The 22,972-nt window shown below is 40.2% G+C and overlaps 2 protein-coding genes across 5 annotated transcripts in view; both read right to left on the bottom strand.

Moving 5' to 3' along the window:
• Positions 1–16,521, bottom strand: part of GPRASP1 (G protein-coupled receptor associated sorting protein 1) — a 49,372-nt gene extending 32,851 nt beyond the window's left edge. For 2 of the 4 annotated variants that reach the window (XM_070502337.1, XM_070502340.1), the window contains exons 1-3: positions 16,202–16,239; positions 14,166–14,265; positions 12,344–12,400 (exon numbers count right to left, since the gene is read on the bottom strand). The gene's annotated coding sequence lies outside the window, so the exon portion shown is untranslated. Of the gene's footprint in view, positions 1–12,343; positions 12,401–14,165; positions 14,266–14,603; positions 14,622–16,201; positions 16,240–16,476 lie in introns of those variants that run through there. The other 2 variants (XM_070502338.1, XM_070502339.1) reach the window with 2 other exon arrangements.
• ARMCX5 (armadillo repeat containing X-linked 5) lies at positions 11,971–14,172 on the bottom strand. Its single transcript, XM_070502342.1, has one exon. The coding sequence runs from the start codon at positions 13,787–13,789 to the stop codon at positions 12,305–12,307; it is 1,485 nt and encodes a 494-aa protein (XP_070358443.1). The 5' UTR covers positions 13,790–14,172; the 3' UTR covers positions 11,971–12,304.
• Positions 16,522–22,972: the final 6,451 nt, after the last annotated feature.

Raw genomic sequence — 22,972 nt, 5'->3', positions numbered from 1 at the left:
AGCAGATATGTTTAAATATGCAAATACTCAGAACTATTCGTGGATGTGTGGGGAACCAAGAACTCTGATATGCTGATAGAACATAAAATAATATAATCCTTTTGTAAGGAGGTTTCAAATATCTATTAAAATGAAAAATCCCTATGACCCAGGAGTCTATTTCTCAGAACCACCGACAGAAACAAAAACGATATTGCAATACTGTGAAATACAATACAGCACTAAGAAGAAAGAAAGAGATATATATACTTAGATGAGAAAATCTCTAAGACATACTTTTAAGAAAAAATGTTGCAGAATAACACATATACTGTGATAAAATTTAAAATTTTAAAAAACCCTCAGAACACTTGAATATATTTGTATGTAGGCAAAGCATAGAACTTTTCTATGGAAATTGGCAATATGGGTTGCCTCTAAGAAGGCAACTGGGATAGGAATTGCATTCAAAGGGGTCTTTAACTATATTTATGATGTTCATTTTTTTTTGAAATCAGAACATATTAAGTTATTATATTAGTTTCAACTTGAGAGGCCAAATAAATATCAATTCTCTTCTCCCACCCATGTTCTGGCCAAAATGAGGAAAAAGAATAAAGCAGGCAGTGATGTCAACAACATAGTAGCATAGAAATTTCTAGTGCTTGACCCCTTCAGAAATATCAATTTGAATAACTATCCATGCACAAAAGTACCTTTATAAGACCCAAGGATTCCAGGTGAAAGGCTACAACACCTGGGTGAAGCACAGAAATAAAAAAAAGGCATATTGAGGAGGGTAGAAAAGGTAGATTTATATTACTCCCATCACCTCTCCCCTCAAGACCCGTCAGCCCAACATGAAGAAAGACACCCTCCCCATGGAAGGTATCTGACTTCACTATAGACTCCAGAGTCAGACTGCTCCAGCACAAGGCTGACTCTTGTGTCTCTAGGTGGCTCTCTGCAGGTTCCCACAAACCCAGGCCCCCAGATCACTGTGGCACCTACCAGATCCACAGCTCCAGGCATCTCCCATGATACCAGACTTCCAGGCAACTCCTGCAAACCCAGTGCTTGCTGGCAACAGTGGCCCCAAGTGGCTCCCATGGCCACAGGCAGCTTCAAAAGCATCAGGCTCCTATGAACACAGGCCCCTGACTCACCCTGATGCCTGTCAACTCCCACAGCCCTAGGTGGCTCCTGTGGCACAAGGCTTCCATAGGGCTTCCATGAACCTAGGCTCCTGTTCCACCCCAGTGATAGCAAGCTTCAATGGCCCGGGGCAGCACCTGTAGACCCATGCTCATGGCAGGCTCCTGCAAACCTGGGTTCCTGGCTCACCTCAGTGCAGGCCAGCTCCTGTGGCCCCGAGTGGCTTACACGGCCCAGGCTCCTAAGAGACTCCTGTGAACCCAGGGTCTCAACACATCCCTGTGCTTGCCAGCTCCTGCACCCCTCAGTGGCTCCTACCACTTGAGGCTCCCAATCAGACACTGTGAACCCAGGCTCCTGGCTGGGCCCAGTGCCAGGCTGACTACTGCAGACCCAGACTTTTGACCTACCCAGCACCAGACTAGCTCCTGCAACCCCAGTCCCCCAGTCCACCCCAGGGCCAGGTCAGGCCCCGCAGACCTAGACTCCAGACCAGCTCCTACAGAGCCAGGCTCTTAGCCTGCCCCAGCACCAGGCCAGCCTCTCTGGCCCAGCCTCAAGGACAGCTCCCACAGACTCAAGCACCTGTCCTGCCCCAGCACCAGAGCAGTAAACATTGGCCCAGCCTCCAGGCTGGTTCCTATGAAACCAGGCTCATGGCTCCTCCTAATACAGGACTAGCCCCCATGGACTGAGACACTTGGCTCACTCCAGTGGTTCCTGGCACCTAGCAGGTCCCAGTGAACCCAGGCTCCAGGCCTGGGTCTGGACCCAGACAGCAGACTGGTCCCCATGTACCCAAGCACCAGGCCTGCCCACTTGCTGACCCAGGCACCAGACCCATCCACTCAAAGAATCCAGCAGAAAGCCCTCCTATGGACACCACCAGATGGCCCACCTAGAATCTCTGAGCAGGCTGATTGGTGATGGGCTTTGCTTGCAGAAGCAGTCTATAAAGATTGGAAGAGGTTCTAATTCCTCAAATGCACAGGCACCAAATCAAGGCCATGAGGATCATGAATAATCAAGAAAACTTGACTTCACCAAGAGAAACTAATAAAACACCAATGACTGACCCTACAGAAATGGAGATCTATGAACTGTCTGACAAAGAATTCAGAATAATCCTCTTAAAAAAATTCAGTGAACTACACAAAAACACATAGACAAGTAAATGGAATTAGGAAAAAAATGCATAAACAAAATGGGAAGCTCAAAAAAAGATATAGACACCATTAAAATAAAAAGAAGAAATCCTAGAGTTGAAGAAGATATTGAATGCACTGAAGAATTCAAAAGAGAGCTTCAATGACACACTCAACCAAGCAGAAGAAAGAATTAGAGAACTAGAAGACAGGTCATTTGAAATCTTCCATTGGGAAGAGTAAAAAGAAAAAACCATGAAAAAGAATGAAGAGACTACATGAATTATGAGACACCATTAAAAGAAAAAAATCGCTGCATTACTGGAGTCCCAGAAAAAGAAGAGAGGAAGAAAGAGGTAAAAAGCTTGTTTAAAGAAATAATGGCTAAGAATTTACCAAATCTGAGGAGAGATTAGGATATACAAGTTCATGAACCTCATAGGTCAACTCAAAATTCAAACCTAAAATGAGCTTTTCTAAGACACATTATAACAAAACTGTCTAAAGTCAAAGATGTTTTGTCTTTGTCAAAGATAAAGAGAGAATCTTAAAAGCAGCAGAGATAAGAAGGTTGTAACTTATAAGGGGACTCTTGAAGGGAAATACTTACTAGAGGATTTCTTGGTAGAAATCTAGCAGGCCAAGAGAGAGTGGGATGATATATTCAAAGTGCTGAAAGAAAAAAAACTTGCCAACCAAGAATACATTACTCAGCATAGTTGTCTTTCAGAAATGAAAGAGAGATAAAGAATTTTCCCAAAAAACAAAAGATGAGGCAGTTCATCACCATTACACCTGCCTTAAAAGAAAAAATGAAAGGAGTTCTTCAAGCTGAAGATAATAGGAGGTAAACTTGAAATTGCACAAATATGTGGAAATTAAGCAACACACTCCTGAACAACCAATAGAACAAAGATGAAATCAAAACAATATCTTGAAACAAATGAAAATGGAAGCACAACCTGCTGAAACTTATGGATATGACAAAAGCATGTCTCAGAGGGAAATTTGTAGTGATAAACCCTTGTGCACTGTTTGTAGGAATGTAAATTGGTTCAGCCACTATGGAAAACAGTAGAGATGTTCCTCAAAAAATTAAAAATACAACTATCACATGATCCAGCAATCCTACATCTGGGTATATATCTGAAGGAGATGACATCACTATCTTGAAGAAACATCTGTATCTCCAAGTTCACTGCAGCATTATTCACAATAGCCAAGACATGAAAACAACCTAAGTGTCCATCAACAGATGAATGGATAACACAAATGTGGTATATATACTATGGAATATTATTCAACCATAAAAATGGAAATCCCACCTTTTGGAACAAGAAGGATGGACCTTGAAGGCATTATGCTAAGAGAAATAAGATAGAGAAAAACAATGTATGTTCTCATTTATGTGTGGAATCTAAAAAAACTGAAGTCATAGTAATAGAGTAGAATGGTAGTTGTCAGGAACTGGGGGTGGGTGAAATTGGGAGATATTGGTCAATAGGCACAAATTTCCTGTTATGAGATGAATATATTCTGGGGATCTAAAATACATCATTGTGACTATAATTAACAATATAAAAGTTGTTAAGAGAGTAAATTTTAAATATTATCAACACAAAAAAATGGTAATCATGTTAGGGGATGCAGGTGTTAACTAACCTTATTTTGGTAATCATTTCATAATATATACGTGTATCAAATCATCATGTTGTACACCTTAAACTTACATACGTAATATGTAAATCATATCTCCATAAATCTGGGGGAATAATAATAAAGCAGATGAGAGATAAACATATAATCTTTGTTACTGACAAATCTGATACAGATGAATGTGACTTAGAATTTCGGGCAATAGTGTTCCTCAAAATAAATCCCAGAATTTGATACAATATCCTACCCAATTAGAAACTGTGCACCTATTCCAACCTACACTTGAAAACTTATGTTATAGAGAAGCAGAGTAGGACACAATCCTTAGTGGGAAGACATTCTTCCAAAGAGAAACAGAAGAGGGAAAGACAAGAGTAAGGGTGAAGGCACAGAAATGTCAGAGTTGTTATTCTAATGAAGGTTCCCAATGCATGGAAGAATACATCAAAAGTAGAAAAGGAGCATTATTCTGTAAGAACATGTGTAAATAAAATATTTAGAAAATTTAAATTGTCCTTTTTCCTTAGGGAAGATGGGGGTTTTGGTTACCTTGAGAGCAGAGTTTCAGTAGAGTAGTAGAGAAAGAAACTAGATTGCAATTGTATGAGGACTGAGAAAAACATGAGAAAGCAGAAAAACAAATGTGGAAAAGTAGAAAGCATTGTTGTGAAAGGGTAGAGAAAGATAGGGTGGCAGTTAGAAAACTTTGTGGAGATAGAGTTGGGGAAATGATTATTTTCCTTCTACTGGCAAAAATAAGTATATTTCCCATGCAGATATGGAGGAACCTATAGATAGAGTGGAGTTAAAAATAGAGTGGGGATAATCAGGAAGGCAAAGTCTCTAAGAAGAAGCAAACATTGACAGAACTGACAGGAGAAATAGACTGTTCTACAGTAACAGTCAGAGACTTCCAATGTCACACTGAATAATAGGTAGAACATTTGGACATAAGATCAAAAAGAAAATAGAGGACTTGAACAGTGTTATAAATCACCTAAACATAACAGACATATATAGAACACGCCACCAAACAACAGCAGAATACACATTTTCTCAAGTGCATGTGGAACATTCTCCAGACATGTTAGGGCACAAAACAAGTCTCAGTGAACTTAACATGACTGAAATCACATGAAGTATCTTCACCGACCACAGTAGATAAAGCTAGGAACCAACGCCAGAAGGAAAACTGGAAAATTAAGAAATGCAGAAATTAAACAACATACTCTTAAACAACCAATGGGTTGGAGAAGAAGTCACAAGGGAAATCAGAAAACACTTAGAGATGAAAGAAAACAAAAACATAATATATCAAATTTTATGGGATGCAGCCAAGGCAGTGCTCAGGGGGAAATTTGTAACTGTAAATGTCTGAATTAAAAAATAAGAAAGATCGGGGCCAGCTCAATGGCGAAGTGGTTAAGTTCACATGTTTTGCTTCGTGGCCCAGGGTTTGCTGGTTTGGATCCCAGGTGCGGATCATGGGTGCGGACCTATGCACTACTTATTAAGCCATGCGGTGGCAGGCGTCCCACATATAAAATAGAGGAAGATGGGCATGAATGTTAGCTCAGGGCTAATCTTCCTAAAAAAAAAAATAAGAAAGATCTCAGGCTGGCCTGGTGGGGTAGTGGTTAAGTTTGGTGCACTCTGCTTTGGTGGCCTGGGTTTGCAGGTTCAAATTCCAGGCACAGACCTATACCACTCATCAAGCCATGCTGTAGCAGAAACTGACATACAAAATAGAGGAAGACTGGCACAGATGTTAGCTCAGGGCCAATCTTCCTCACCAAAAAAAGAAAAAAAAATAAAGATCTCAAATCAATTACCTAACTTTACATCTTGAGAAACTAGAGAAAGAAGAGAAAACTAAACTCATACCTAGCAGAAGGAAGGAAATAATAAAGATTAGTGTAAAGATAAACAAAATACATACTAGAAAAAGAGTAGAGAGAATCAATAAAACCAAACGTTGATTCTTTGAAAAGAGTCAACAAAATTGACAAACCTTTAGCTAGACTAACAAAGGAAAAGAGAGAGAAGACACAAATAACTAAAATCCGAAATGAAAGTGGGGACATTACTACCAATTATATAGAAATAAAAAAAGATTAAAAGAGAACGCTATGAATAACTGTGTGCCAACAAATTAGACAAAATCGACAAATTCCTAAGTACACACAAATTACCTAAACTGACTCAAAAAGAAATAGAAAATTTCAACAGAACCATAAACAGTAAAGAGATTGAATCGGTCATCAAAAACCTTCTAACAAAGAAAAGTTCAGGACCAGATGGCTTCACTAGAGAATTCTACCAAACATTTAAAGAAGAATTAACACCAATCCTCAAACTTTTCCCAAAAATAAAGGAGGGAACATTTTCCAACAAATTCTGTGAAGCCAGCATTACCCTGATACCAAAGCCAGAAAAAGATATCAGAAGGAAAGAACATTAGAGATCAATATTCCTTATAAACATAGATGCAAAAATTGTCAAGAAAACACTAGCATATCCAATCCAATAGCATATTTATAGGATTATACACCATGACCAAGTGAGATTTATCCAAGGAATGCAAGGGTGGTCAACATATGAAAGTCAATCAATGTAAAATACCACTTTAATACAACAATGTAATACATCACTTTAATAGAAAAACAACAACAAAATACCCCCACATGATAACCTCATTTGATGCAGAAGAAGGCATCTGACAAAATCTGACACTCTTTCATGATAAAAACATTCAGAAAATTAGGCAGAGAAGGGAACTTCCTTAACACGATAAAGGGCATTTACGAAAACCCACAGCTAACATCATACTCAATAGTGAAAGACTGAAATCTTTCTCTCTAAGATCAGGAACAAGACAAGCATACCCATTTTCACCACTGTTATTCAACATTGTTCTGGAAGCTCTAGCCAGAGCAATTAGACAGGAAAAAGAAATAAAAGGTATTCAAATAGGAAAGGAAGAAAGAAAAGTATTTCTATTTGTAGATGACATGATCTTATATATAGAAATTCACAAAGAATCCATAAAAAAAGCTGGTAGAGTTAATAAATTCAGCAAAGTTGCAGGTTCCAAGATCAACACACAAAAATCAGTCATGTTTCTATATACCAGCAATGAATAATGTAAAAAGGAAATTAAGAAAGCAATTCTACTTAAAATAGTATCTAAAAGAATAAAACATCTATGAATAAATTTAACCAAGGAGGTGTGAAAGACTTGTACACAAACTACAAAATATTGCTAAAAGAAACTAAAGATTTACATAAATGGAAAGGTATTCTGTGTTCATAGATTGTAAGACTTCATATTGTTCCGATGGCAATATCCCCAAAGCAGTCTACAGAGTGAGTGCAATCTCTATCAAGATCTCAGTGGATGTTTTTGTATAAATGGAAAAGCTAATCCTAAAATTCATGTGGAATGGAAAGGGATGCAGGTTAACAAAAACAATCTGGAAAAAGAAGAAAAATTTGGAGCACTTACACCTCCTGATTTCTAAACTTACCACAAAGCTACAGTAATTAAAACCCTGTAGTACTGGCATAAAAATAGACATAGAGATGAACGGAATAGAATTGAGGGTCCAGAAATAAACCAACGTGTTTATCGCCAATTGATTTTGCCAAGGGTGCCAAGAATAGACTATTCAACAAACGGTGCTGAGGAAACAGGATTCCTATATGCAAAAAATGAAGTTGGACCCTTTCCTCATACCATATGCAAAAATCAACTCAAAATGGATCAGCAACCTAAATATAAGTTAAAACTATAAACTAAAATTCTTGGGCCGGCCCCATGGCCAAGTGGTTAAGTTCGCGTGCTCTGCTTTGGTGGCCCGGGGTTTCACCAGTTCAGATCCTGGGCACGGACATTGCACCACTCATCAGGCCATGCTGAGGTGGCGTCCCACATAGCACAACCAGAGGCACTCACAAGTACAATATGCAACTATCTACTGTGGGGTTTTGGGGAGAAGAATAAAAAAAAAAAGAAGATTGGCAATAGTTGTTAGCTAAGGTGCCAATCTTAAAAAAGAAAAAAACTCAGAAAAAAACAGGAATCAATCTTTCTGGCTTTGAATTTGGCAATGGATTTTTAGATATGATACCAAAAGCACAAGGAACAAAAGAAAAAATAGATAAAATGGACATGATCCAAATTAAAAACTTTCGTGCATCAAAGGACATCAATAATATCATAAAAAAAACCCCTACAGAATAGGAGAAAACGTTTATAAATTATATGGCTGATAAGGGATTTGCATCCAGAATATATAAAGATCTACTACAATGCAACAACATAAAGACAAACAATTCAATTAAAAAATGGGCAAAGAACTTGAATAGACATTACTCCAAAGATCTTCTATGCAAATAGACAATAAGCACATAAAAAAAATGCTCAACACCATTAGTCATTATGGAAACGCAAATCAAAACCACAATGAGATACCACTTCACACCTACTAGGAATAGCTATTTAAAAAATGGAAAATAACAAGTGTTGGTAAGGATGTGGAGAAATTGGAACCCTTGTACGTTGCTGGTGGGAACATAAAATACTGCAGCTGCTGTGGAAAACAGTTTGGCAGTTCCTCAAAAAGCTAAACATAGAATTACCATATGGCCCAGCAATTGTACTTCTAGGTATATATTCAAAAGAATTGAAAGCAAGGACTTGAACAGACACTTGTACATCAATGTTCATTGCAGTATTATTCAAAATAGCCAAAAGGTGAAAACAACTCAAGTGTCTATAAACAGATGAATGGGTAGACAAAATGTGGTGTATACACACACACACACACACACACACACACACACACACACACACACACAGTGGAATATTATTCAGCTATAAAAAGGAATGAAGCTCAGATACATACTGCAACGTGGATAAACTTTGAAAACATTATGCTAAGTGAAATAAACCAGACACAAATGGACAAATATTGTATGATTGCACTTAAAAGAAATATTTAGAATAGGCATGTTCACGGAGAAAGTAGACTGGATTACCAGGGGCTGGAGGGAGTAGGGGAATGGGGAGTTATTTCTTAATGGTTACACAGTTTCTCCTTTGGGTAATGAAAAAGTTTTGGAAATAGATAGTAGTGATGGCTGCACAACACTGTGAATACAATTAATGTCACTGAATTGTACACTTAAAAATCATTAAAATTACCACTTTCATGTTATATATATTTTACCACAATAAAAAATACTTAAAAACATGTTGAAAGTGATGGACCATGAATGCTTAGTTGGGTAGGGAATGAAGATAAAGCAGGAAGTGGCCAACACAAAGGGAAAAAGCAGAAGAAGTAAGGGACAGGGTTGACTAATAACACTCAAATTTAAGTTGGGGATGGGCAATGTACTTTAGTAGAAGTTGTGCGGGGGTACAGAGTTACAAAATGGTTACATATGCTAGCTCCTGATTCAGATTGCAAAGGTGTGAATCTCAGCTCTGCTACTAACCAACTCAATGAGCTTGGCCAAGTTATTTAACCAATCAGTATCTCAGCTTTCTCACATGTAAAAAGTGAGAAATAGTGGATAACGGTACCTACTCCATGGGGATGTTTCAGAAATTAAATAGTTAATACAAGTAAAGCACATGGAACAGTATCTGGTACATAGTGAGCACTTAATAAATGTATAAATGTTAATAATTATTATTACCATACATAATAAAAAGTTCAGATTTGAAGTCAGACACTCTCAAAACCCAAGCTTCCTCTTCTATGCTAACTGTCCCTAAACACAAGCTCTAACTTACTAATAAGACTCCAAGGTGTGGTATAAAGACAAATGATAAAACAGAGGAGTAAATAAAAAACTATGGAAATGAAGAAAGAGCTATTAATTCCAACATATGGACAGGGAAGATAAGGGTGTGAGGGAAGACTTCAAAGGGACCTGGCATTTGAGCTGAGCCTAAAAGAATGAATAGTTTTCCTACAGGCGGGAAAAGGATTTCAAAGGCATTGCAGGACGAGTGAACAGCATGAGAAAATGCACAAAAGTAAAGAAGTGCATAAAATAGTCAGGAAACAACAAACAGTCCAGTGTGGCTTGAACATAAGTCACATGGTAGGATACAAGGGGGAAAATGGAAAGGTGCTGAAGGGTACAGAGCCTTGAAAGCCTTGCTAGGGAATTTGGTAATATTTTATAGATGAACTCCCACTGAAAGTTCCTCTTTTAAAATTGAGGGCATGGTAGAGGGTCAGTGGGTGCTAATAGTTCAGCTGTGCTGTAGGAAGATCACTTGCTTTGCTTCACGACAGGAAAGATGAGAAATCCACACTGATTTTTACCCCCAGGCAGCAAGATTTTAAGACAAGTAACATCTGGACGAGCCCTGATACTGCATGGGCTTATCTTGATTACTTTTCCTGAAAAGAGATGAAACAAGAGATGAGTAACAGGGTTTTGACTTCAAGCATACCCCAGGAACAATTTGACAAATGACTCTGTCTCCCATAATTCCTACCCAAGGAGAGACCATCAGCTTCTTGCTTTGACAAAAATACCTACATACTCCACAATCACTCTTTTCTTTAGCTGACAGAAAATTCCATAGTCATCAACTGATTGTCTGCTCCGTAGGGCATTTGAGACACAGAATATTTCCAAAGGGGCTGGTTCAATTGTATTGTGATGATCCCCAACTCTGAAAGCAGTACCCACAGCTGAATGTGAGGCTATGGGAGTTCTGTGGATTACAAAATAAGTCATAAAGAACTTCAAAAGTCATCTAAGTTGTAACTTCATTTTGCAAAAAGTCTACCTGCTTTTTTTTTACCCTTAATACACAAGTGTGGCTGGTTGTCCTTCATTTTAACTCCTATATGTATGAAAGATAGGTTCAGACCCAGCCTTAATAGAAATTAAACTAGGGAGAGCTGCTAAAATTAGGGGTACATGACACCTTGTTGGGATTTTTCAGTTTTAGGCCTTCCCCTAAATACATAAAAAGTTAGGAGAGAGGAATTTCAATAGAAAGACCTGTATTTGTATACCGATTCTAATATCCATATTTACCAATTCTGGGCAGTAAAGGAAAGAGGATAATTACAGCAAAGTAGAAAGAGGATAGGAGATGCAGAGGTGACCCAGATCCCAATCTATACTCTGGCATTCTATGGCAGAAACCCATGACCAGAATCTAGCTTTCGTTAAGTATAAACAGGAGCAGCTGAGGTAGTATAGACAACATGGCTTCAGTTCTGTAAAATAAATAGTCAGGATAGTGGGATTAGGGGAATTAATTCCTTCCAAATCACACACTCCTAAAGAACTTTGGTATCCTGTGGCTGTCTCACAGAACTGATCTCTGACCAGAAGGGAACAGCATAAACAAGGGGCTGCCACCAAGGATAGGTGGCACCTATCCTTTAGACACCAAGTCCAAAGCATTGTCCAGCAAACAAAAGCAAGTATGAGAGTAAACGGTCACCAAAGCAGGATAAATGAGACTATCCATGACATAGTTTCTGCAGTTGGCTCCCAGAAAGACCATCCTCTGAGGCCCACGTCTATGGGGGAGGGAACCTCAGATGAAGCAGTAAACCATCTACCCTGGATGTTGAGGGCACCGTGGGGCTGGGTCCTTTCAGAATCACACTTCCATGGCTTTGCTTAATAGGGATGAGAACTAGGAATTCTCTTGGAGGTTAAAAAGATTCAAGGTATCCTGATGAGACATCCTATGTGAAAGGCTGAGCACAAGTTCTGGAACTCAGACTGGAATGAAAGCATCTGTGTTCTCTTACTCCTAAGTCTGTGTCCTCACCCCTTTCCCCAGATCTGCCCAGATGTCAGCTAGTAGCACAGTCCTGTCTTCTTGTACACAGAGTGATTCTACTCCTTGAACATGTTGAAACTAAAGGAACCATCAATGTGAACTTGTTTGTTTGTACCCTTCTACAGACAGACAGGGCTCTTTATCATCTTTGTGTTATTTGTGCTTTATCTCTCTGACTAGATTTCAACTGAAGAACTAGGACAATGTTTTCAACAATTTTAGCATGCAACTTTATTAACATTTAAATGAAGTCTCAAATGAATACACATGTCAATATAAAGGACAAATATAGCTTTCTCAGGACGAATATGTTCATTATCAGGTCATGTTGCAGAAATACTAAAAATACCCCAATTTATATAGCACAATAAATATCAACAAATATTTAAGCTCTCAAGATCATTTGGTATCCATAAAAGTGACTCCTTCAATCAACACAGATAACATGAATATTGAACTTACAGTTACAATATGCATTGGTTTCATATTACAACACCAAAAAATTGTTCCAGCCTTTGTGAGAACATACAGCTATTCAGAGTTTGAGTATTAATCGTATAACTTTATCTCTCACCTCAGGATCACTGTGCTCTGCTAAGTCTTGGAGTTTCCGACCAAACTCTTTTGCTTCCTGGAATATGGAAATAAGCTCAGATTTAGTGAACTCTTCCTTGGTAAATAGCTTCACCTTCTTTTTGAACTGGAAATTTATATTCTCAAATATTTCAATGATGTTAAGAATATTGGCCTTTGACTCATTCTTGTTAAATGGTGCAACCAACGATGACAGTACTTTGGCACTGATCAGTTCTCTTGTATTGGCTTGATTTTTAGACAAGCGCAAAAACACTTTTAAAACATAAAACTTGGTTTTGACACTCCCCTTGTTTAACAAGATGAGGAAATCTGGAATGTAATTGGCAATCAAATGGTGGTCCTCAAATTTCACACTCAGGTGCACTAATAATTTTAGTCCAGCCAGTTGCACAGGGGAGTTCAATGGATAAGAGATTATGTCCTTACAAACTTGACGTATGTATGACTTTTCTGTGTTTGGTTCTTCAGAAGACTCAGAGCTGTCATCCACCATATTTAAAGCTCTAGGGCGTTCTTTAACATTTGGATTATTGACAAAATTTTCAATCATAACAGTAATACCTACATCATGAATTATATCTTGGGTAAATGGATAAGCAGGACTGATGCCCATTATCATCGTAGCTATTTCATGAATGAAAGGATCCTTAGTTAACTTAAGTAGGGCAACGAGTTTATCAAACTCTTTAGGCTCTAAACTAAAGTCACGTGATTTACAGCGGCAGGCTCTTGGATTGGGCCCATATTTTTCCCTATACCTAACCTGTTTTTTTATCTCAGCTAAGGTCTGGAAGTAAGGCCCATTATAGGGTGGGATCTTAGTCAGAGGCCGAATCCCCAGAGGAGTTTCAATCAAAGTCTCAACCAGAGTCCAATTTCCTTCTGGAGGTAAGGATCGCTCCCCTCCCTCTATTGGGACCAGGACACTATACCTGGCTCTTGACCACGCTGCAGCTTTTTGCTTTATAGTAAGTTCGGGTTTGGGTGTGGGCTTGGGCTTTTCCTGGATCTTAGGTAGAGGCTTATAAACTTGAGAAGGGGTCTCTTCCTCAGGCCAGAACCAGGATCCTACACTAGGCTCTTCTCCACTCCAGAACCAGGAGCAGACGTTTTCTTCATCCTCATCACCGGACTTGATTACAACATCAGCTCCGTCCCCAGCCCTGAACTTGAGGCTGGCCTCTCTCCTTCTCTGGGGCCTGGACTCATTATTGGCCTTATCACCAGCTTTGGCAAAGGACCTGATATTGGCTTCACTTCCAACACCAGCCTTAACTTCACACTTGGTCACAGCACTGGACATGGGCGTGAACTTTGACTTGGTTTGGGGAACTATATCAGGTTCTGCCAGGGGTTTTGCCTTAGCCTCAGCCATCACTCTAGTCTTAGTCATAGCTTCCATCTTGCTCACTTCCTTTGTCATAGCCACAGCCTCAGTGTAGGTCACTGTTTGTGTCCTGGCCACTGCTCCATTTCTAGCCTTGGCCTGGGTCACTGGTTGTGTTTTCGGTTCTGCCTCAGCCACTGCCTTGTCCTGGATCTTAGCCTTGGCTCTAGTGTTGGCAGGGCCACTGATTCTAGATTTCAAGCCAGCCCCAGTCCCTCCTCTGCCACTGCCATAGTCTTGGAGCCAGTCATGATCCAAGTTAAAGGCAAGTTATATACCCCAACCCCTGTCTCAGCTTTGACTGAAGGTCTGTGCCAGGTTGATGTTTTCCTACAAAGTCCCGTAGTCACTCAGCTCTCTTTTCAACTATAGGCTCTGCCAATAATATAAACAACGTGCAGAAGAAGCTCACTCAGGGAAGGGAAGAATAGCTGTGGGCCTGAGTGCAGCTCTGTGGAGGGTGGTGGTCTTCAGCCACTCCAAGGCCACCAGATCTGCCACTGAAGTTGGACCTAGGGGTAGAGAAAGAAAATGGGGCTTTGAGTCTCTTCCAATTTTTTTCTCATTTTGATTAGCACAGAGAGGCAAGAGAGTATAGAAATTCAGTGCTAAGTGGGAGAGGTAGACACTTAGCAAATTCTCCCTTCATTTCAGCTCCCTACAACTCCAGGTACTACTAATCTTCTTTCCAGACATAAAATAGGAGTATGGAGAGGGGGAAAGCCGAATGGGAATGAGAGAGACTGAGGAATCCTTCGTCTGGCTCTGTACCCCTGCTGGACCCAAGCATATTTCCACTAACTCATTCTACAGGTCTACTGAGGAAGTCTCCACACTCATTCATACCAACCTGAACTAATCTGGAGTAATTTTCTTCTCCCTTCCTTGCTTCCAATGATGACAAGCCCTATGGCAACCTACAGGCAGATCTATGGACAAATAAACAGGAGGATATGGAAACTGATTTCTTGATAGACAGACCTTGGTCCCTGGTCCCTATATTTGTAGTTTGTCTGGTGTTTCCTTCCTTCTGGTAGCTTTGCCCCATTGCCCTGCTTCAAGGCTGCTCCTCGTCCTCTCTTGCTTAGTTCAGAATTGGACTGGGGTAAAGCATAAGAATAGGAAAAGCAAGTGGCAAGTGAGAAAAGCAGGTGTCACCCTTCTATACCCCTAAAGCTTACAAAGACTCCAAACTAAATCAGGAGGGGATCAAACAGGTGTTAATAAACTGGCAAAAGAGGAGATAGAACTCTCTAGTGTCAATTATCCCTCATCCCTCTACCCTCACACCAAACTTAGACACAGGGCATTTTTCTCTTCTTTACTATTTCCTAGCTTCAATTTGGATTGCCACTTACAAACCTTCACAACACCTGAGAGTTGCACAGACCTAGGGACAGATCTACAGAGAGATTTACAAACACAGAGATAAATAAACAGAGACACAGGAGACAACGGAGACCGAGTTCCTGGTGGAGATCAGCACCTAGGACACCGATCCTTTGTAGACACACGTAGCTTTATGCCAAAATTTTCTACCTTCCCTTCCCCCCAATCTCCAAGTTCCTCTGCTCCATTCCCAAAGTCTGACAATTCCCCTGCAGAGACAACTCAAATATCCCTGCAAAATAGTGGTGGTGTTAGTAAGGATGGAACGCTCAGACAAGCCATGGAAGCTAGCTGGGAAATCACTAGAAAGTATTATTTCCAAATTTCATCTAATTCCTTATGTTTCTTTCCTCTTCCCAAAACCTATCGTTCTCTGCAACACAAGGGGAGTAAGGGAGGACTGTTTGGAAAGCTGGCAAAAAGATCTGAAGTTCCCCCTAGACCCTTACCTGCTCTATTCTTAGCTATTTACCATCTCCAAGCACTGCCCACTCTACAGAAATTAGGCTAACTTCCTTTTTCTTATCCCCTCCCCTTGATGTCCGCTGCCCCCTGCAGATCTTTACAGAAACGTGGAGTACCGCAAATTTAGGAACAGACCTACACAAATTAACGCATGATACACACCCAAAAGACCAAATGAAAAGACAGAGGGAGAGACTTGGTTATTAATGGTCAGACTAGTAACCAGGACGAGACCCTTTTCTAATCCACAGCCTTGACTATCAAACGCTTACAACCTGCCTCTCAGAGCTCTCCAGACAACTATTCTCCCGGAAAGAAGCAGCCCCTCCTCCTATTATATAATCCGCCATTTCTCCGCTAGAAGCCGCTACTATACTCCTTTCCCTTCCCAAACACGGTCGGAGGTGGGGCGAGTGTCTGGAAATCAAGCTGGCGAAAGGCAGATCATTTTAAATTCATCGTTGTATGCCACTCAAATCACCCCCGTCCCTCTCTCCCTCTCACCGTCCGCGCCCCATGACCAGGTCCTCTATCCCACGTTCATCTCTGATACCCATATCCACACTCCCAAGCAATGCCCGCCTTCTCACTGACCTGCTCTGCTTGGATCAGAGGCAGTTTTCTCATTTCCTTGCCTCAAGGGGTGCCGTGCCCTACAGAAAGAGGGACGGACAGTCAGATGGGCAGAAGGACACGAGACAATGGCGGCGACTGTGTTTAGGGATTGGCCCGGCACCTGAGATTTAGGACGAGATACCCGCTTTATCAGTTTAAGGGCCGTAACTGGCAAACGATTGTCACTTTTTGATATTCCCTTCTTTACGTTCCCAGGGCTCCTTAGGGACCTGCTCCTGGTGACTAACAGCTACCTTTTGCTCCGCAGACTCTGCCTTGCCACGTCCCCAGTACCAAAATCGACAGCGGGAGGAGCTAGAGTGTGGTTTAAGGGGATCCGGCCTCCTGGAAGCGGAGTGATACCGCGCTTCGCATAGCACCGCTTTTCCCTCCGTCGCTGAACTCCGCCCCGCCCACCCTGGCTGTTTCTAGTATACTGAATGGGCAGGGGCGGGATCTGGATATAGAGGAAGCAGGGCTGGACCGAGAGAAGCAGACTAATAACAAAGGTATTAGTTCCCCTCTTTTAGGAGCTCCCCCCACCAAGCCTACAGGATTTTTCCCCCTGACGTGTTTACGAGCTTCGGGCGGTGGCGGCAGTGAATCGGCTTCTGTCTGACTAGGCGGACGGATACCAAAGCGTTTCGCTTACACACTCCCCTCTCCAAAGCCTTAGGCCCAGCGTAATGGGCGGGTTGGAGGAAGGCGCCCAGGTAAGAAGGTCAGGAAAGAGGCACAAGACTGAGAGAGGAGGATAAATTTTAATCTATCCCCAAAATTATGTGTCCTCTCTCTGAGAGAAGCCCCTCCAAGCCGCCTTCCAAGCACTTAGTTTTCTACACGAAATGGGCAGTGTTGGCGCGGGGCGTCTGGAAAGCGGCTCTAATCTGACTTGTTGGTCAATATTAAACACCGTGGTGTTTTCTTGTTCCTCTCCTCAAAGTGTCTTGTCCTTATTGCCTACCATATTTGTTGCACTGAAATAATCGAAGGTAATGTGGGATAAGGAAATAGGGAAAGCAGAGATGGATGGAGAGACGCATGTTAATACCAAACTACCCCTGTGTGTACGTGACCCTTTCTTAGGCCCTGCTTCCCCTGCTGATGCCCACGATATTTTCCTCACCTAAATATGCAGAGGCCTGAGCGTAGACATGAGGAAAAATCTCCGTGCTCATGGGAGAGGATTAGTACTCAAATATCTTTGTACCCGTGAATCACCTCCCGCTCTGTCTCCACTACCCCCTAAAATGGAGGATGAAGAGGAACAGCGTTAGGAAAGCATCACTAAAGTGAGAACGGATTAAACGCCAAACTATCCTGTTGCGAGCCCCTTCCAGGCATGACCTACCATATTTTCTGCACAAAAAGTCAGGTGGGTAGAGGAGGTGTCAGGAAAGCAGGCAGGGAGAGGAAAGGTGATTTAAAGCCAGACCGCCCCCCGAGGTTCGGCGGGGGATGCCCTCCCAAGTTATTCTTTCATTGCTTCTGGAGAGAGGTGGAAGGGGGTCCCTTGGAGGCCTCACCATTGCCCACTTCCAGAAGAAGGCAGACCCTGACCCTTAACCCGAACGAACAAACTGCTGGTCTGCGCCCACAGTCACTCATTCTTTCTGCCACACTGCTTTCTTTCTCATTCGAAATGGTAACACACTGGACCATTTCACGGTCCCCACAGTTGCCCAAGAAAGAGGCCTTTCCCTGACAGGACCCGCACCGGGTCATACAAGCTTCTTTCTCTGTTGCCCCACAGCCACGTGTCAGGCACCAGATAGGGCTTCTCCTGGCTCCTCATCCGCTGTTCTCTCTAAGGAAAAGGAGCACTATCCCTACACTTCTCAAGGCAGATCCTGGCTGCTCTCCTTACTCCTTTTCTCTCACCATTAAATTCTACCTAACGAATTCTCTTTCTCCCTGAATATATAAAATCTTTTGACTTTCCACTTGAAGTAGTGGCAGGAGGGAGTTTGAATTAGACTGTAAATTCCATGAAGGAAGGGCTCTTTTCTCAATCTTGTTCACCACTGTGTCCTCAGTGCCACACATAGAAGACAAAGTGGTCTGTGAGTAGCTGAAAGAAGTGAGGGGCCATTGAATCATGAGAATTCTATGATCCATTCTGTTGGTTGCAGATCAATGTCTACCTATAGGTGTGTCTTTGTCTTTGATGTCTGTAACCCCAGGGCTTAGCCCAGAGTCTACCACACAGGAGATGCTCTCTATATAATTTTTCCATAGAGAAAGGAAGCAAGGATTTTTAAAAATATGTTTTGGCAAGAAACCTAGGGTATCTTAATATCTCCTATTGTAAAGAACATTTTGGGAGCTATTTGTAATTTGGATTTGATATTAATGATTTGGGTTTTTTTTCCTGTCTTCTATTTATGCTTAAAACTATACCTTACTAAGCTCCTTAATACGTAGCAAACTCGTATGAATTCATGAAGAAAAGACCAATGACTAACAATCCAGTACAAAAATAGACAACTATATGAACAGATTATTCACAAAAAAGACAAATCACTGTTTCTTAAATATATGAGAAAATGTTTCATCTCACTGATAATAGAGTATAAATTATAATTACAATGATATATTGTTTTTCATCTATCATATTGGCAAAGAACAAAAAGTTTGAAAACAAATTGTATTGGAGAAGGGATGGGAAAACTGGCGTTCTTATACATTATTAGTGGGAGCATAAATTGCTACACCCTCTGTGAAGGTTATTTGGCAATATTTATCAAAATGCAAATGCACATAGCCATTAACCAGCAATTGTACTTTAATAATCTATACTAAAGTAATATTTGTACATTGAAAAATGCTGTGTGTACGAGGATACTCATTGTTTTTAATAGTAGAAGATTGGAAAGATTCTAAGTAATCATCAGTAGGAGCAGATTAAATAAATTATGGTGTATCTCCATGCAATATGCAGCTGTTACAAAGAGCAGCTCTATCTATAGATACTGATATAGAACGATCTCCAAAACACATTTTTAAGTGAAGAAAGCAAAGTGCAGAACAATGTTTAGTGAGCTATCATTTGCTTAATAATAATTTATTACATATATGTATATATCAATATCTTTGTTAGCATCAATAGATAACTGGTAATAAGCCTTGCCTTTTTGGGAGGGTAACCTATTGCCAGACAGTCAAAGACGAGAAGGAGACTTAGAGACTTACTTGTATGAACTTTTGTACTTTTTGAGTTTTGAACCTCATGTTTGTATTAACTATTCAAAAATAAATTTTAATTTAGATAAAATAAGCCGTAGAATCAGAGGATATTTAAAACATTTACACTGGGGCTGGCCCGGTGGCGCAGCAGTTAAGTTCACACGTTCCGCTTCGGTGGCCTGGGGTCTGCCGGTATGGATCCCGGTGTGGACATGGCACCTCTTGGCAAGCCATGCTGTGGTAGGCATCCCACATATAAAGCAGAGGAAGATGGGCACAGATGTTAGCTCATGGCCAGTCTTCCTCGAAACAAAACAAAACAAAACCAAAAAACGTTTACACCACATGTTCTTCAAAATGCTCCAACTCCTCAGGGCTAAACACCTGGACTCTGAGCTGGGCCACCATGGTAGTAAAAGTCAGAGAGAGAGGCCCTTTTATTGGTTTAGGAGTGTTTATAATTCTGAAATGGCATTAATGAGGGTAGATAGCTTACCCTCCAGATTTGAAGGACAAGCTTTCAAGAGTTCCTTAACTACACGTTTCTCCTTTGTGATTCACAGTCTAGTTTACTAGGTAAGTCCACAATAAATGCTGTACTAGTACTACTACTGCCATTAAAGATAATCCATTCAGGAGACTGCATTTGAATCCATACAGAAGTGTGATGTGAAACAGCACTATTGATACTCATAAAACACCCAAAGAGTAGAAAGGGTAGCCATTGTTGGGGGCTGGCCTGGTGGCGTAGTGGTTAAGTTCACACACTCCACTTTGGCGGCCCAGGGTTTGCGGGTTCAGATCCTGCGTACAGACCTATGCACAGCTCTTCAAGTCATGCTGTGGCGGCATCACACATAGAATAACTAGAAGGACTTACAACTGGGATATACACCTATGTGCTGGGGCTTTGGGGAGAAAAAAAAGAAGCTTGGCAACAGATGTTAGCTCAGGGCCAATCTTCCTCACCAAAAAAAAAAAAAAAAGAAAGAAAGAATGAGTAGCCATTGAAAATAAAGATTATGGGAGACATGCTTTCTATTTCTTAGGCATCTTTATTGTTTTGGGAGAGGGCCCGGATTTTGGCCTTTCCATTGGAGGAAGCAGAACAGTGAGATAGTCTCGTGATCATGCTCTTAACTGAATTCATATGGTGCTTTAAAAATGTCCCTTGTTCTGAAAATGGTTCGGCTTCTTTTCTATTGCAATTTCTTCCATTGAAATTGCTGGGAATGTCTATTTTCCCCATCCTTTAACTTATTTTTATTACCTAAGTTATATATATTCACAGTAGAACACACACACACATCTTCACAAAATATATATATATTTTTCACAAAATGTATAGTTTCACAAAAAAAGCTTCACAAAAATATTTCATTATACTTATTTCATTGTAATCAGTTATCTTTCCAGCATACAGCATGCTTTTATTTCTCCCATTTTAAAGACGTACTCTCTTGACATCTCTTCCCCTAAAAGCTTCTGCCCCTGCCATTTCTTGCTTCAATGATTTTTCTATTTGTTTATTTATAGTATTTTGCATTTTCTTTTTTAAAATAAATGTTTGGTAAGATTTTAGTGACATAGGGGAAATTCCCATGAAGTGATGCCAAGTGAAAAAATATATTCTCTAAAACAGTTTTATCCAGACTATAAGTTATATAAGGAAAGAGTTTGTGCAAAGAAAATCAAAAATTAGTAATAGTGATTATGCTTATGATTTGGATTACGTGAGGTTTTTCCCTTATGGTTTTATACTCTTCTGTATTTTCCACATTTCTATAGCAAGTGTATTATATTCATGAAGAATTCAGAATGATTTTTTAAAGGACCCCACTGTGGATTTTTAAAATTATTTTATTGAGGTCATAATAGTTTATAACATTGTGAAAATTCAGTTGTACATTATTATTTGTCAGTCACCATATAAATATGACCCTTTACCCCTTATGCTCACCCCCCAACCTGCTTCCCATCTGGCAACCACTAATCTGTTCTCCTTGTCGGGGTGTTTGTTTATATTCCACGTATGAGTAAAATCAGGTGGTGTTTGCCTTTCTCTGTCTGGCTTCTTTTGCATAACATCATACCCTCCAGGTCCATCCATGTTGTTGCAAGTGGGATGATTTTGTCTTTTTTATGGCTGAGTAGTATTCCATTGTGTATATATACCACATCTTCTTTATCCATTCATCGGTAGAAGGGCACTTAGGTTGCTTCCACATCTTAGCTATTGTGAATAATGCTGCAATGAACATAGGGGTGCATAAGTCTCTGAATTGTTGATTTCAAGTTCTTTGGATAAATATCCAGTAGGGGGATAGGTGGGTCATGTGGTATTTCTATTTTTACTTTTTTGATAAAACTCCATGGTGTTTTCCATAGTGGCTGCACCAGTTTGCATTCCCACCAGTAGTGTATGAGGGTTCCCTTTTCCCCACATCATCTCCAACATTTGTTGTTTTTTCTCTTGGTAATTATAGCCATTCTAAAAGGTGTAAGGTGATATCTTCGTGTAGTTTTGATTTGCATTTCCCTAATAATTAGTGATGTTGAACATTGTTTCATGTGTCTGTTGGTCATCTGTGTATCTTCTTTGGAAAAATGTCTGTTCATATCCTTTGCCCATATTTTGATCGGGTTGTTTGTTTTTTCGTTGTTGTTGTTGTTGAGTTGTATGAGTTCTTTATATATTTTGGAGTTGAATCCATTGTCAGGTAAATGATTTGCAAATATTTTGTCCCAGTTGGTGGGTTGTCTTTTCGTTTTGTTCATGGATTCCTTTGCTTTGCAGAAACTTTTTAGTCTGATGTAATCCCATTTGTTAACTTTTTCTTTTGTTTCCCTTGCCCAAGGACATGGTATTTGAAAAGATGTTGCTAATACCAATGTCAAAGAGTGTACTGCCTATATTTTCTTCTAAGAGTTTTATGGTTTCAGGTCTTATGTTCAAATCTTTAATCCATTTTGAGTTAGTTGTTGTGTATGGTGAAAGATAATGGTCTATTTTCATTTTTTTGCCATGGCTGTCCACTTTTCCCAACACCGTTTATTGAAGAGACTCTCCTTTCTCCATTGTATGTTCTTGGCTCCTTTTTTGGAGATTAGCTGTCCATAGATGTGTGGTTTTATTTCTGGACTTTCAGTTCTGTTCCATTGATATGTTTGTCTGTTTTTGTGTAGTACCATGCTGTTTTGATTACTATAGCTTTGTAATGTGTTTTGAAGTCAGGGATTGCGATTCCTCCAGTTTTGTTCTTTTTTCTCAGGATTGCTTTGGCTATTCAGGGTCTTTTGTTGTTCCATGTAAATTTTTGGATTCTTTGTTCTATTTCTGTGAAGAATGTCATTGGTATTCTGATTGGGATTGCATTGAATCTGTACATTACTTTAGGTAGTATGGACATTTTAACTATGTTTATTCTTCTGACCCATGAACATGGTATACCTTTCCATTTCTTTATGTCTTCTTCAATTTCTTTCAATAATGTCATAGTTTTCAGTGTACAAGTCTTTCACTTCTTTGGTGAATTTTATTCTTAGATATTTTATTCGTTTTGT

The sequence above is a fragment of the Equus asinus genome, chromosome X (genome assembly GCF_041296235.1).
Source record: "Equus asinus isolate D_3611 breed Donkey chromosome X, EquAss-T2T_v2, whole genome shotgun sequence".
NCBI classification, from domain to species: domain Eukaryota; kingdom Metazoa; phylum Chordata; class Mammalia; order Perissodactyla; family Equidae; genus Equus; species Equus asinus.
The sequence above is the reverse complement of the archived record's forward strand: the minus strand, read 5'-3'. Positions and strand labels throughout refer to the sequence as shown.

Coding starts and splice junctions, on each gene's coding strand:
- ARMCX5 (XM_070502342.1), bottom strand. CDS start 13,789: ATGACAAAGGAAGTGAGCAAGATGGAAGCTATGACTAAGACTAGAGTG.